Genomic DNA, 15,967 nt, shown 5'->3' on the forward strand with positions numbered 1-15,967 from the left:
TCAACAGACTTGCATCCTGAGACCCCAAAGTCTACAGTAAACCGAGAATGGCTCTTAAAGGGCTTGCCCCAGAGCCCAACACAGAAGCAGCTGTTCGAAAACTTTTTATGTGAAGGAAATGCATTTACTAGTCTTAAAGTGTCGGCCAGAGAGGTAGGGGATGTGCTAGGGTTACTCTCTAGGGATAGAAGCTGGTGGGCCCCATTTCTGCATTCCCCCTCTACTGTGCACCAAAGGACCAGTATCTCCTGGGGGGGTAGCTTTTACACAGGTCTGGTGTCCTGGTTTTTGTGACTGCCACTCAGGGGACACTTCTTGACTGGTTGGCTCTGGAGGCCAGGAAACTTGTGTTCCTGGGACCCATGGAACTATAACATTCAGAGAGTTCTTGGCAGGACCCCCGCCCCCCGCCCACCCGGGGCACCGGGCAGACAGCAGACTGAAACAAACCTCCAGTCTCTCCAAGAAAGAGGCCTGTTTCCTTGTCCAGGAGTTTTGGCCTGAAGGACAGGATTCTGGTCTGATACATTTATAGGGGCCGACAGAAGTGCTCTCAGGGAACAGAGGCCAACAGAGGCTGATGGATGCTGTCTTTACATTCTCTCCCTGCCTTGCTCCAGCTTAGCGTTATCTCCCAGAAAGGAGCTTATACTCTTGTCTGGTGCCCCTATTTTTGCAGGTGCTGCCAGGAGATAGCTCTACATTGCCTGGTTCTGGTGGCCAGAGGTGCGTATGTTTGCAGGACCCACAGGACTGTAACCAATGGAGAAAACATTCTTAAACAGCTACCATCCTCAAGGCACAAGAAGTAACAGACTGAGGAGCTCAGTTTTTCTGTGAAAGAGGTCTACAAGCTTACCACGTCTGCAGCCTGAGGGGTACGCTTCTAATTAAAAACACTTAGAACACTGTAACCCTTTCCAGACACCTCAGAGGGGCACTCTTACACATGTCTGGTGCCCCAGTTTTTGCAGCTGCCACCTGGGGTGGAGGTCCTGACTCTGGAGGTCAAGGGAGCTGTGTTCCTGGGTCCCACAGAACTATAACAAGAGCCAACCCTTGGCAAGCTACCACCCCCAGGGCACTGCACAAACAGGAGACTGAAACACACCCTTGACCTTTCTATAAAGAAGGCCTATTATCTTGTCCTGGAGCTTTGGCCCGAGGGGCAGCTTTCAGGTTTGGCATACGTCTAGGGGCCTATGGAGTTGCATAGACCAGGGGCTGCCATCTTTACACTCCTCCTCTGCCTCAACACAGCTCACCAGGATTTCCAGTCAAGAAGGTGGAGTAGTAGGACCATGACCTGGCCTCTCCTCCTGACTACAGTGAAACCACAACTGACTGCTAAACATCCATCAGAAAAAAAAAAGAAGACTGGAACCTAGCAAAACAGATCTTCAACTGGAAACATAAAGAGGGAACCTCAGCAGGACGGTAGGAGGGGCGTGCTTGTGATATAATTGGGCCTCGTACCCTGTGGGTGGGTGATCCTTACAGAGGCCCTTCCACAGGAGTGAGAGTTCTGAGCCCCACATCAGGCTCCCCCAACCCGGGGTCCTGGCATTGGGAGGAGGAAGAAACCCCAAGACATCTGGTTTTGAAGGCCAGTGGGGCTTAGCTCCAGGAGCCCCACAAGGACTAGGGAAAACAGCCTTCACTCTCTTGGGAAGCATACACAGAATCTCGCATGTGCCAGGTCCAAGGGCAGAGATAGTGATTTCATAGGAACCTGGGCCAGATCTGCCTGCTGGTTTTGGAAGGTCTCCTGGGGACATAGGGGTGGCTGTGGCTCACCCAGGGGACATAAAAGCTGGTGGCAGACATTCCAGAAGTGTTAATCTACATGAGCTTTCCGGGAGGCTATCTTGATTGGATCATTAGCACCAACACCTAGCCCCACCCAGCAGCCTGTAGGGAAGCCTCAGGCCAAAACAACATACTGGGTGGGAACACAGCCCCACCTGTCAGCAGAATTCCTGAGCCATAAACGCCTCTAGACATGACCCTACCCACCAGAGGTCCAAAACCAAGTTCCACCCAGCAGTGGGCAGGCACTGCTAGGAAACCTGCATAATCCTCTAGTCCAGCCTCATCCACCAGGGGGCAGATATCAGAAAAAAAAAAAAAAACCAATCCTAAAGCCTGTGGAAGGAATCCACAAACGCAGGCCAGACTCTACCCTGGGACCAGTTGGACCCTGGCCCTTGGGTGACAAGAGAAGAGTGTACTGCTGGGACACATAGGACATCTTCCACAGAGGGCCACCTCTCCAAGGTTGAGAAATGTTAACTAACCTACCTAAAAATACAAAGATAGACAATATGAGGCAGCAGAGGAATATCTCCCAGGCCAAGACACAAGATAAAATTCCAGAAGAAATAAGTGATGAGGAGATAGGCATTTTATTTGAGAGTTTAAAGTAATGATGGCAAAGATGTTCAGAGAACTCAAGAGGAGTATAGATGCACAGAGCAGTTTTTAGCAAACAGTTGGAAAATATAAAGAATACCCAGAGATGAAGAATTAATATCACATAAGAGAATAACACACTAGAAGAAACCAAGACTAGACTAGATATGAGGCAGAATAGATCAATGAGCTAAAAGATAGATTAGTTGAAATCACTACTGCAGAACAGAAAAAAGAAACAAAAGAAATGAGGATAGTTTAACAGAACTCTGGGACAACATGAAGCACACTAATATTTGCATTATAGGGGTTCCAGAAAGAGAAGAGAGGACCTGAGAAAAATTTTGGAGCCATAATAACTGAAAACTTCCTCAACTTGGGAAAGGAAACAGTCACCGAAGTCTAGGAAGCACAGAGTTCCACACAGGATCAGCCCAAAGAGGAACACGATGTGGCACATAGTAATCAAATTGACAAAAACTAAGGATAAGGAGAAAATATTAAAATTAGCAAGAGAAAAGCAACAAATAACATACAAAGAAACTCCCATAAGGTCATCAGCTGATTTTTCAGCAGAAACTCTACAGGGCAGAAGGGAGTGGCATGACGTACTTAAAGTGATGAAGGGGAAAAACTTAAAAGCAAGAATACTCTATCCAGCAAGGCTCTCATTCAGATTTGATGGAGAAATCAAAACACTTCACAGATAAACAAAGGCTAAAAGAATTCAGCACCACCCAACTAGCTTTACAACAAATGTTAAAGGAACTTCTCTAGTCATCAAATCACAAGAAAAGAAAACAAAAAGAAGAGGAAAAAAATGGCCTACAAAAGACTGCTTTGGCAGTTCGGGGTCTTTTATGGTTCCATATAAATTTTGGAATTGTTTGTTCTAGTTCTGTGAAAAATGTGAGTATTTTGACAGGGGTTGCATTGGATGTTGTAGATGCTTTGGGCGGTACTGCCATTTTGTTAATGTTGACTCTTCTAATCCAGGAGCACAGGATCTCCTTCCATTACTTTGTATCATCTTCAATTTCTTTCATCAATGTTTTACAGTTTTCAGAGTATAGGTAACTGCCTTGGTTAAGTTTATTTCTAGGTATTTTGTTGTTTTTGATACAATGGAAACGTTTATGCCAGTTTTAAATTCTGGTTTTTGAAGCGAAAAGAAAAAAAAGTGAACAAAGGGCCGCAAATGGCCATAAAGATAAATATCTTTCCTTATGGGTGAGTTGTATGCCAGTACATGTATATGCTGCATCTTCTTTATCTGTTCATCTATTGATGTGCACTTAGGATGCTTCCGTATCTTGGCAATTATAATGTTGCTGTTAATAGCAGGGTGTGTGTATCTTTTTGAATTAATTCTTATTTTTGTGGTTGGCTTTATTCTTTTGATAACTATGTAAGTTTAAAAAGCTAAAGCTCTAAACATTCTTAGAAACAATGAACAGTACATACATGTAAAATTTTAAAACCGTGCAGTATATCGTGTATGTGCAAACTGTAACAATTCTACCTAATAAAAGGGAAAATGAAAAGAAAAGAAAAGAAAAACAAAGCTCACCAGTACCTCCCAGAATGGAGACTGTACACTCATCCAGAGCCCTGATTTTTGGGACTGTCACCCAGGGGACACCTCCAGATCACCTGGCTCTGGTGGCCAGCAGGACTTACACTTGCAGTCCCACAGGGCTATATATATTGGCATACTTCGAAAGCTGCTGCCTAAGGGGCTGACGTTCAATTAGCCTGAATCTAAGTGCCAGCTAAGATCCTCCTGTTTGGCACAGTGACAAGTCTTGGCACACCCTCAAAATAAAATAGGCTGCTTGGCCAGTCACAAAGGTTTGTTTGAGAGACAACTCAGAGCTAGGGCAAAGTTGAATGAAAAGGTTCATCTCCTACACAAGACCACTACTTCAAGACTAGGAGAAGGACCAGAAACCAACACAGAGATTTAAGCAAAATGCATATTAACATTTCTCCCAGGAGGAGAAGGTGAGAGAAAGGGGGCAGAAAACTTATTTGAAGAAATAATGGCTGAAAAATTTCCTAATCTGAGGAAGGAAACACATCCAGATCCAAGAAGCCCAGAGAGTTCCAAATAAGAGAAACTCAGAGACCCACACCAAGACATATAATTAAAATATGAAAAGAACAAGGAAGAAATCTTAAAAGCATCAAGAGAAACACAACTTGTTATATACAAGGAAATCCCTAAAAGGCTATGAGCAGATTTTTCAGCAGAAACTTTGAAGGTATTCTTGCCACGCCTCTTTGGTCTGCAAAGTGCTAAAAGGAAAAAAACTTCCAAACAAGAATACTCTGTTGGGCTAAGTTAGTTTTCAGAACTGGTGCACAAAAGCTAAAGGAGTTCATCACCACTAAACTGGCCTTCCAGTAAACATTAAAGGAACTTTAAGCCAAAAAGAAAGGATGCTAGAAGTAGCTAGAAAACACATGAAAGTATAAATGTCACTAGTAAACATAAATACAGTAAAGGTAGTGGATTAATCATTTATAAAGCTAGTATGACGATTAAACAACAAATACAGGACAAATAACTATAACTACAATCATTACTTAAGAGATACACAACATTAAAAGATGTAAAATGTGGCAAAACATAAACATCAAAAATATAAAACATGGGGGAATAGAGTTAAAGAGCTTTCAAGTGCATTCAAACTTAAGTCATTACACATAAGCCTTATGGTACCAGAAAGCAAGAGAGGAACAGAGAAGAACTACAAAACAGCCAGAAAACAGTTAACAAAATGGCAGCAAGTACATACCGATCAAGAATTGCGCTAAATGTAAATAGGTGGAAAGCTCCTTAAATCATAGTTTTGGCTATGATTTTTTTGGATCTGATTCCAAACAGAAAGGCAACAAAGGTAAAAATAAATAAGTGAGACTGTATCAAACTAAAAAGCTTCCACACAGCAAAGGAAACCAACAAAATGAAAAGGCAACCTACAGAATGGGCGAAAATATTCACAAACCATATCTGATAAAGGGCTAATATCCAAAATATATTTTTAAAAAACATACAACTCAATAGCAAAAAACTACAATCCAATTAAAAAATGGGCAGAAGATCTGAATAGACATTTTTTCAAGGAAGACAGATGGCCAACGGGTATGTGAAAAGATACTCAATATCACTAATCAGGAAAATGCAAATCAAGACCACAATGAGATATCACCTCACACCTGGCAGAATGGCTGTCATCAAAAAGTCTACAAATAACAAATGTTGGTGGTGATGTGGAGAAAGGGGAATCCTTGTCCACTGCTGGCAGAAATGTAAATTGGTGCAACTACCAAGGAAAAAAGTATGATGGTTCCTTAAAAAATTAAAAATAGAACTACCATTATGACCTTGTAATTTCACTTCTGGGTATTTATCCAAAGAAAACTAGAACACTAACTCAAAAACATATGTGCACCCCCATGTTCTTTCAGCATTATTTATAATAGCCAAGACATGGAAACAATCTAAGTGTCCACTGATGGGTAACTGATAAAGAAGCTGTGAGATAGATATACACACAATGGAATATTATTCAGCCATAAAAAGTTGAGATCTTGCCATTTGCAATAACATGGATTGACCTCAAGGGCATTCATTATGCTAAGTGAAGTAAGAGTATGATTTCACTTATATGTGGAATCTTAAAACACAAACTACAAAAACCTAAGTTCATAGATACAGAGAAAAGATTGGTAGTTACCAGAGGCAGAGGGTGGGAGGTGGGTGAGGGAGTCAAAAGTTACAAATTCCAAGTTATAAAGTAAGTCATGGAGCTATAATGTATAGCATGGTGACTATACTGTATTGCACATTTGAAAGTTGCTAAGAGTAGATCTTAAAAGTTCTCATCACAAGAAAAAAAAATTCCATTTCTACATCTCTGGAAGTTAGATTTTTTAGAAACCAATTTTCTTTCAAATTATAAGAAATTTAAATTTAATGCTTACAAAAGTTTCTGCTGTGACTGACTTACTTGGATCACTTCTTGGATTAGAATGGCCAAGGACCATGAAAGATGAGCCATAGCTACCCATATTAAATTATTCAACAGTCAGTCCTCTGCACTACCTGAAGAGCAAACGTGGATGAAGGGCAAATACAGAGGAATTTGGAGCTATTATATGAAAAAACAAAAAATTCAATGAGGTAGAAATGTCAAAATAATGTAGAAAACTACAAGTACCTATTCTACATGTTCTATGGTATAATGTAGAATTTCAGTGGGATAAGTACTGTTTTACATTTATATTATACTTAATAAATTACCAAGCCTATTCACATAAAAAATATATAAACAGCTTTATATGAAGTCAGCAGACTGGTAAAAACTGGGTCATAAACTACAGTATCTTGGCTATTCTTCAGGGAGTTCAGCAGAATAAACTTCTGCAATTATGATTTTGGTCCCTGTCTCCCCATGTGAGACCCATGTCTTAAATTTCTGTTTAATATTTCAGCAATCACCTACCACTAAAGGAATACTGTTCTTTGTTTTATTTTATTTGATGAAACAAGAGACCCAAACACATTCTCTGAAAATTACTTTAAAGATAGCTTGCCAGTGAGGCCACTGTAGGTTACAAAGCCAGATGTCTGCCACGGGCTCCAGTTTCTGAGAACCGGGGAAACGAAACCAGAGGTCCCCCACCCAACACAACTGAGATGGCAGGTCTGACCGTAGGTTAGAGGCAATAAACTGCCACACCTAAGGCCCTACCCTAATTCCTTCAATAAAACAGCATCTGTTTTAAATATCAGAGGAAGGAATGAAAGATGATGGCTTGAACATACAATAGGGACACAAGAAATGCCTCTTCCCTTGTATAGTCAAAGTGCTGTCTTAGTTGAAACTGTTTCTTTAAAGTATAGAAATTAAGGCAGGAAAACATAATCACCCTTTCCTTCACCCTCCACTCCCTACCCAAGGTGTAAAGGTAGTGATAGTGATGATAAGGAACAAGAGGACTTGCTCAAGAGATGACAAGATAAGCCAAAAACAATAGGGAGATAACAGTTTTAAAACTGGAGGGCTTGCAGACATCAGACCCCTTTTCATTTTATTCCAGCATATTTTTTTAAAAGACGTGAAAAGAACGAAACATTCCTTTTCATCTTTTTGCTTTCAGTGTAAGCACATGTTTTTTGAAGTTAAGACCCATCTTTGTTCTTTGCAATCTGTGTAAGTCTAGAAATCTTAGGTGTACGCAGGCCAGGGGCAAGTAGAGAACTCTACTTCCACCCAGTCATGTTTATATATAATTAACGTAGCTGTATGTTAGTCGACCTTGGAGGCTGAAAGCTGAGTTTTCCAAATGAAGAATTTTGTCAGATTAAGGGGTAAAAAAGATCCAAACAATGAAGAATGTTGAAAGTACCACCTAAATGGAGTCTAGGTACATAGGAACTTAGCATGCAGCGTGACTGCGTTTCACTTTAGGACCCCAGAATATCACCTTTAAAGTGATAAGTTTTTTGCAGTAGCATTCTTGTTTAGTACACATAAAGCAGGGTTTTTTGTTCCCAAGCACCCTACCAATGCCAAGGACCTTTTTCCTGCTTCCTAAAGGTGACCTTTTAAACAGGCAGCCGTATATAGTACCATGTTTACGGACACTTCCACAAGATAAAGTACCGCAGCAGAAAAGCATATTGTCCTAAATGCACCATATGGATCGAAATGTCTCTGTTTACGTGTAAGTGGCGAAAATAAATCAGAGTGATATCTAGACAAAGCTACACTTTGATATATGAAGAATCTGTACAACTACATGTTTATAGTATGATGAAGCCTATGGTGCCAGATAAGAAAAATGCATTTTGCAGGTAGACCTAAATCTTTGTACTGTTGTGATTTTTAACTGACCTGTCTCTTTTCATCATGGAGTAGCTTCACGACCATAAATATAGGAAACTACTGACAGTATAACTCATCCCTTGAAAATAGTTTGTTCTTAGCAGTTATGACAGTTAAAAAAAAGGCTTTACTTACCCCAGACAAGGACAATGTATCTCAGTGGAATGAAGTACAGGATGACTGTGAACGCACAGAGGGCTACAATGGCCAGCCAGCTTAAGAATGGGACAGTCCAGTTGAAAGTGCTGAATGAGAAATTAACACATCAGCAATCTGAGCACTTCATACTTTTTTCAAACAAAGATTAAAATAAATGTGATTCTGATTAAAAATCTGGACTAAGGATCTAGTAAAGACTGAAATTCTCTCTGGAAGAGATGCCAGTTGTCATAGGCTATAAGACGACACAGGTGAGTCATAATTGGCTCAGCTCCATGAACACAGGGCCTGGGTAAAGGGTGATGCCACCAACCCCTCCAGATTGTCCCAGGTGACTTCAGGATCCATAGTCTTGGACTACTTGTGTGACTCCCATGGTTTAAAAATCTTTTTCTACTTCTAAAACTAGTACTCAATCTTGTTTTCTCCAAATTTTCATAGAGGAGAATGCCCTTGGCCCTACCATTCTTTCTTCTATGAACTGTCATACAGAATTCCCCACACTGGAAAAAAAATGTTGCCAGCAATTGTCCGTGGACCTAAAGCTTACACTATTGTGTAACTCAGAACTGCAGAGACCCTCAGAGGAATAATTACTTCTCACTTCAGCTATGTTTCAAACGGAACTAGGTTTCTCCCAGAAATACATACATAATAAAGAAATAAAATACCATATGATATCACTCATATTTGAAATCTAAAAAAAAAAAGACAAACTTATTTGCAAAACAGAAAGACTCTCAGAGAACAAACTTGTGGTTACTGGGAGGGAGGGGCCTAGGGAGGGATAATAAATTGGGAGTTAGAGATTTGCAGATACTGATTGGTTGACTGATTGATTAATATAGAGATAGATAAACAAAGTTCATGCTGTATAATGCAAGGAACTATATTTGGTATCTTGTAGTAACTTATAGTGAAAAACAATATGAAAATGGATGTATATATGTTCATGTATGACTGAAGCATTGTGCTGTACACCAGAAATTGATACAACATTGTAAACTGACTATATTTCAATAAAAAATATATATACAAGAAAATAAAGAAATAGCATTCCCTACTATTCTCCCTATATTGTTTCTAGCAAAGGAGAGCATTGAATGTGGTTGATTTTTAGGGGGCTAGTGAAAAAGGAGTGTAAGCTGGAAAAGTGTGGGTTATAATGAGGCCTGGTTGATGGGTCTGCAGGGTTCTCACTGCTGGTGACTGAAAATGTAGAGGGTCAAGGAAGGCAGCAAGACTGAGTATTGACAGAGAGAGAACATCAGAACAAAGAATGAAAGTGGGATCAGTGAACAGAAGGAGAGAGGAAGTTACAAAGAGTACTAAGATGGGAAGAATTTAATGGGACAAAAAGGAGAAAAAAAAGAAGAATCAAGACAGAAGGGAAAAAAGTTGATGTAGGAAATCAGGCAAATAAATTTTATATATATATATAAAGAAAATCAGGGAAATGGAACATGGAAAATATAGTTTAAGGCTTTTTGTGTAGAAAAGCTGTAGTGAATCTCTGGTAGTTTTCAAGAGAGTGGCAAAATTATAAAGTACACAGAACCACTGCATGGAGCCTTCAGGATTGGGCTTATAACCATATTGCTGTTTACTGCATACCACTGCATCAATGTTCAGCCTCCAAAGAGGGACAAACACATCTTTTTGAGGGACTCTCTAGCATAATTTAATGAAAAAAGACAAGGTAGTAAATTTGTGTTTCAAAGCCTAGATTCTGCTTCTTGACTTCAGACAGCCAACCTCTGTAAACGTCGACTTTCCCCTTTATAAAATGGGAACAGCTTTTACTGGCCAAGGAAGACTGGTAGTGATGGTAACATGTTTATGTGAATCCAAGTGGTATTACTGGAACTGATCAACTCTCGGAGTCTAAAGTATGGCATTTCTTTTTATAAAGCCACGAGATGGGCCCTAAAGACACCTCAGGAAAATACGGAATTGTACATGACGTGGATAAATAAATGTCTGTGTTTTTTATTTCTTATAATTTCCTGATAAAGAATGTTATATTCACTTAGGGTGGGGTTTTCCAGGGCAGGTTTTGTTCCAATAAAGGATGACTGTCAAGAGATTTTTCTCATGCACTGCCCTTCAGCAGATCACTTAAGAGTTATTCCTTAGCTTTGTGGCATATGGCTTGCTTTTCATCTCTCTCTAGGTCAAATGTTTCCTAAAAATGCTTTTTTTCTAGTAAAAGAGCCAAAGCTGGATCAATCTGCTTATCTCATTTTTAGAGTTTGTAACTCTTGGGGTCTGGCTTTTCTGTCATGTTTTCTTCCTCCTGTGGCCAGAATGAATGTCCTGTAACTGTCACCAGGAAAAGGATGCCTCTCCTCCTTCACTGACACCTATACTTCCTTGCCTCTGCCTGCTTGTGGAGAGAACAGAAGGCTTAGGATCTGCTTGCTTTCCTGTGGCTCAGCTCAGAGCCATCCCTCCACCACTCCATGTGCGGGGGCCCTGCCTCCTTCTGGGCAGGCTCACGGCAGTGCTCCCTGTGTTCTCCTTACTCCTCTTGGAAGGATAAATGGCAAAGAATAGCAGTGTAGTTAATGTCAGGGAAAAAAAAGACTGCCCTTTTCTATTTCCACAGTGCATTATGGAATCTAAATCTAGAATATGATCTTACACCCCAAAAGAGACACAATTCAAGAAAGTTCTGGAATGATTATTTAGTAACAAGATGTGGTAATTATGAAGGCTTTCATTTTGTACTTAAAGATTGCTTCTGAATCTGCTTTCTGGATAGATGCATTTTACCCTATGTGACCCCAAAGGAGTTTCTCTTTTTCACTATTCCAAACATTGTGCAGAAAAGATGGCTCCTACAAGACTCACTGGATCCTATGCTGTTCCTATACCTCAACCAATTCCTGGCTATACCTTGGAAAGTTCTGCACAACCCAGTTTTTCCCAAGACTGGTCCACAGCCAGGATCTGGTGGTGTCCTTCAATTGGCCATAATGTTTTCCAGCCCAGCACCTGTTCTGAGGTCTCCTACCACCCAGTGTTATGAAGCAGCCTCTCCCACTCAGGTATTCACCATCGTGACCTCAGAGCTGCCCCCAGGATCTTCTGGTATAAATGAGAGGTTTCTGTCAGGTACCTCAGAGAAGGGACAACACTCAATAGGGAAATGCCCCATTTGGGACTTCACACAATGTGTCAGCGGATAGGTTGTAGAGAGCAGGGGAACAGTCTACGAGCTGGAAATAACATGGAGAAAAAGAAAAGACGTGGAAATCAGTCTTCAGAAGTCTAAGACTGAATGTTGCTCAGAGGCACATTTGGGAGTGAGAGGGAGTCTGTTCTGTCTAATCCGATATAAGAAAGTGGAAAGTCAGCACCTATGCACATGTGGAAATGTATTAAAAAAATACACAAAATAAAATGCATTATCCCTTGAAACATGAAAAGCACCAGATGAATGACTCACACCTTTAGTGTAAATAATTTACTCCTTTCAACTTCTGTGTATGCCTAAGGTTACCCAAATCTGCAGAACACTTCTGGTTATGAATAATAAACAATGAATCGATACATGAAACTGGGAAAATGTAGGCTTTTCCAGATATACAGCACCCCCTCTTGAAAAGACCATTTAAAAATCATTATGTAGGCCACTTTTCACATAGTTTAGTAATATGAGGCCTTAGTATCTTGTTTACTGATAATTAATTATAAATCTGCCTTACCGTTTTTATAATGAAAGTTTCTTAAAAAATATATTAGTAAATAAAACAACTTAGAGTAAAACACAATATAAGTTTCTTAATTTTACATTAGATCTCAATGAAGTTATATTTTCTTCCTTTAAAAAATTAAGTTTTTTTAAAACTATAAATTTATGTTTATTTTCTAAAAGCATTAGCTTCTTTTATCTGTGATTATGATCTCAGCTATTTAAATCCACAAAATTGAAAGAATATTTTTGCAGGGTGCTATATATAAAATATAGTATTTTAAAAATTTAGAGTAACTTCATGAAAATATAACTCATCCAATAATAAAATGCAGGTGTGTCTTGATTACCTGAAATCCTTATTTAGCTTAGTTTTTTTTTTTTTCCTATCACGATTTCATATTCTGCATAAGAACAAAGTTTCACTGAAAATGTGAGAAAATTTAGGACGGTGTTATTTCTTCAAAGCTACAAGTATGACTTCTTTCCAACCAATATGTTCTAAATTTCCAGGAAGGAAATTGACGGAACTTTCATAAAACCAAAGACTGGCAGAAACAAAGTAAATAATGATGAAACTGAGTGATACATCACCCAGAAAAAGTGTCCCCTGTCAGAAAGAATGTGGCTTTTCACCCTCTGAGAAACAAATGGACATTGTCCCACAGAAGGCCAGGGCTCACATGTCAGCATCACTCACTTCTTTATCCTTTCGCCAAAGGAAGCCACTTCATCTAGGATATTCTGGACACTGATGCATACCTCCTGGATGGCATAGATTTTATTTATAAATCCCTTTTTTTCACTGTCCTAAAATACAATAAAAAAGAGAGAGAGAAAGAGACTTTATGAGTAAAGATATTCTTCAGTGCTTGAATTCTTTTAATTGTCCCACTCTTACATTTTTAAACTTAAATTTCATTTTTGCATATATATAAATGCATACATAGAGCCCATGAAAACTTCCCAGTATCATCGGAGGTGGAGGAGGAAGAGTACCCAGCATTATCAGCCTAAGTAGAAAAGTGGCTGCAAAGCCCAAGACTGAGACTCTGTTGCTCTTGCCCTGAAGAACAAGAACATTTCAGCCAGGGGGAGGGGGGAGGGGAGGTGTAAAGATGTAAGGGCGAGATCAGGTCTCAGAATGACCAAATCTGGAATCTGTGCTGACCTGGGACCCACCATGACTTGTAAGACTTGGCAGACCCAGTTTCTTGGCCCCATTACCAATAGACCTAAGTTTGGTCTTGGCTTCAGATATTTTAACAGCAAGGATGCTGGGTGCAAGTAAGAAGACTCATGAGCAATGAAAACTGCATGCATGCATGCATGCATACATACATACATACATATGTACAAGATCATCTGAAATCCAGTAAGTGGACCCTTCCTAAACAGCAACTTAAGTAGCTAAGATCACAGTGAGATCTTAGCCCCCATCTTGAGAATAATAGTCACATATTTCATGCTATATTAGTCAGGGTTCGAACTAGGGATTTTTTCCCCTCTTTTTATTTAATTCTCCATTTTAAAATTTGGGCTGGATTTAAGCAAAGCTGGTGTGCTCCAGGGGATGGGCAGGTGAGGACTGAGCATAAAGCATCCAGAGAGTGGTGTCAGCCGAGGGGAAATGTGCACATTTTGTAATTTTAGACCCAGAGGAAGAAATCATGGTGGCCTTTCACGATGGAAAATTCTGCTTAGTAGCCTGGCATCACAGGCACTTGCCTAGACTGTTTGGTGGAGACCATCCAACCCATGACTCCATTCCCCCATGCCAGCTTGAATATCTATGGAAATGTAGATCCAATTTCATTCCTTTAACTTCTTTTGAACACTCGCACACTGTGCCAGAACACTTGAGACCTCATGTGGCAGTCAGTGCTGGCTGAAAGCAGCCAGGAAGCTAGAATAATAATGTCGTCATGTTGCACATTTACATACTGACTTTATTTCAGAAGAGTCTAAAGCACTTTGCACTGTGAACACTTGGCTGGGGCTGGCATCCTGCCACCTTAGAAACCGAGGGCAAGTGAATGACGTGTGTGAGGACAACAGGGTACAGTGGGACTGAGGACATGGATGCCAGTCTTATAACATAACCTTTAGATACCAGTTACTTAGAGCCTTCATTTCAAATTCAATTCCCATGGGAGATACTGTCTACATTATTCATCTTGCTTATGCCAAAACGGACTGTCAGGCAATGAGGTAGACGAGATACATAAGGCTCAAAGTATAAGGAACAATTACACACTCTCAGAGTCCCCACAGTCTTCAAAAGTCGCCCTTCACTTGTCATTATGACAGGGGTGCATCAATTTCTTGTCTTTTTTCCCCTCCCCAGTAATAACGCAAAATGCATTCATTTCACCTATGCAATTAATTGTACATTTTTAAATAACATGGATAACCAGAGGCTCCTTCCTTAATTACAAAGTTAGTCTGCTCTAATAATCTCCATGGCCTTCAGTGTCCTCTCTCAAGCACCATCTCAGTTCATTTTTCACTATGAAGTAAAGTGCTCTTATAAACATTTTTTTAAATGCAGAATAAATAGAGCTGGAGTCGAAGCATGCTGGTTATACAATAAAAAGTTCATTGAGAATAATGTCTTACCAGCTTGAAATAATGTGAAAAATATTTCTTTCACAATAGCAATAAAATGGAAAATACTTAGCCATATCTTAACAAGAAATGTACAGAATCTATATTAAGAAATTAGAGATACTATGTTTCTGCACTGGAATACTGAATATTAAAAGAATGTAATTTTTTTTAGTTGAACATAAAGATTTAATGCAACTTCAAGCAAATCCTAATGTGTTTCGAGTGGAATGAAATGGGAAGGATTTGATAAAGTGTTTTTAAAATTTGTTTGGAAAAATAAATGAGTACCTATAATCAAGAAATGTTTGCAAAAGATAAATAATGAGAAAGCATTTATTGTACCAGATACTTCAGTAATTAAGATACGAAAGATAAGCATTGAAAAAGAGATCACTGCATGATAAAACACCATCATAAATCTATTATAAAGAAGGAAGTACTGTTACTAGGCAATTGTTTTAACTATTGGGGGAAAATTAGGTTAAATCCTACCTTAGTAGATTATTAAACCTATCTGAAATAGCTCAAATGTACCCCACCATCTACCTCAAATTAAGGTACCCCAAATACATTCTAGATTAATTAAAAAGTGAAAAGCTAAAAATGAGTTATAAAAATAGAGGAAAAAATAAGTAAGTTATTTATTGTCCTTGGAATAGGAAAGAACTTTCTAAACATACAAGCAGTAAGGGAAACCACAAAGAAGAATTGCTAGCAAAAGTTACATAAAATTTAAAAGTTATTTTGTCAAAATTCATCATAAATTTAAAAGATTACATGGGAAAAGATTTCAACAAGTATGACAAATCAAGGGGTGGGATTTCCAATATATTCAATAAACATCTGAAAAAAATTCATTACATTTATATGTATTATTAAAAAAAGAAAAGTCACTAACATGTTGGGTGGGATTAATTGTGTTACATACAACTGATAGACTATAAGAAAATCACAAAATACTGCTTAAAGACAATGACAATGTTTATGATCTAATAGAAAATGAAAAGACTGGGAAGTAAATGTGATAGAGTACAATCCTAACTTTTCCTTGAAATGGCTAGGTTGGAAAAAAGATGAAGGAAATGTGTCAAAATATTAAAGGTAATGGATGTTTACCTTCTTCACACCTTCCTGAAATATTCAAATTCTTTACAATTAGTATGTTTCACTTTTATAATCAAAATAATTCCCT

At 39.1% G+C, this 15,967-nt stretch overlaps 1 protein-coding gene across 14 annotated transcripts in view; it reads right to left on the reverse strand.

Annotated features, from left to right (window-relative positions):
* The window catches only part of MCTP1 (multiple C2 and transmembrane domain containing 1), a 482,756-nt gene that overhangs the window by 7,532 nt on the left and 459,257 nt on the right, over positions 1–15,967 (reverse strand). For all 14 annotated transcript variants that reach the window (XM_032476195.1, XM_032476180.1, XM_032476197.1 and 11 more), the window contains 2 exons: positions 12,866–12,975; positions 8,445–8,554 (listed from right to left, as the gene is read on the reverse strand). In XM_032476195.1, coding sequence (XP_032332086.1) covers positions 8,445–8,554; positions 12,866–12,975 — 220 coding nt within the window. The remainder of the gene's footprint in view (positions 1–8,444; positions 8,555–12,865; positions 12,976–15,967) is intronic.

Source organism: Camelus ferus, chromosome 3 (genome assembly GCF_009834535.1).
Source record: "Camelus ferus isolate YT-003-E chromosome 3, BCGSAC_Cfer_1.0, whole genome shotgun sequence".
Lineage (NCBI taxonomy): Eukaryota > Metazoa > Chordata > Mammalia > Artiodactyla > Camelidae > Camelus > Camelus ferus.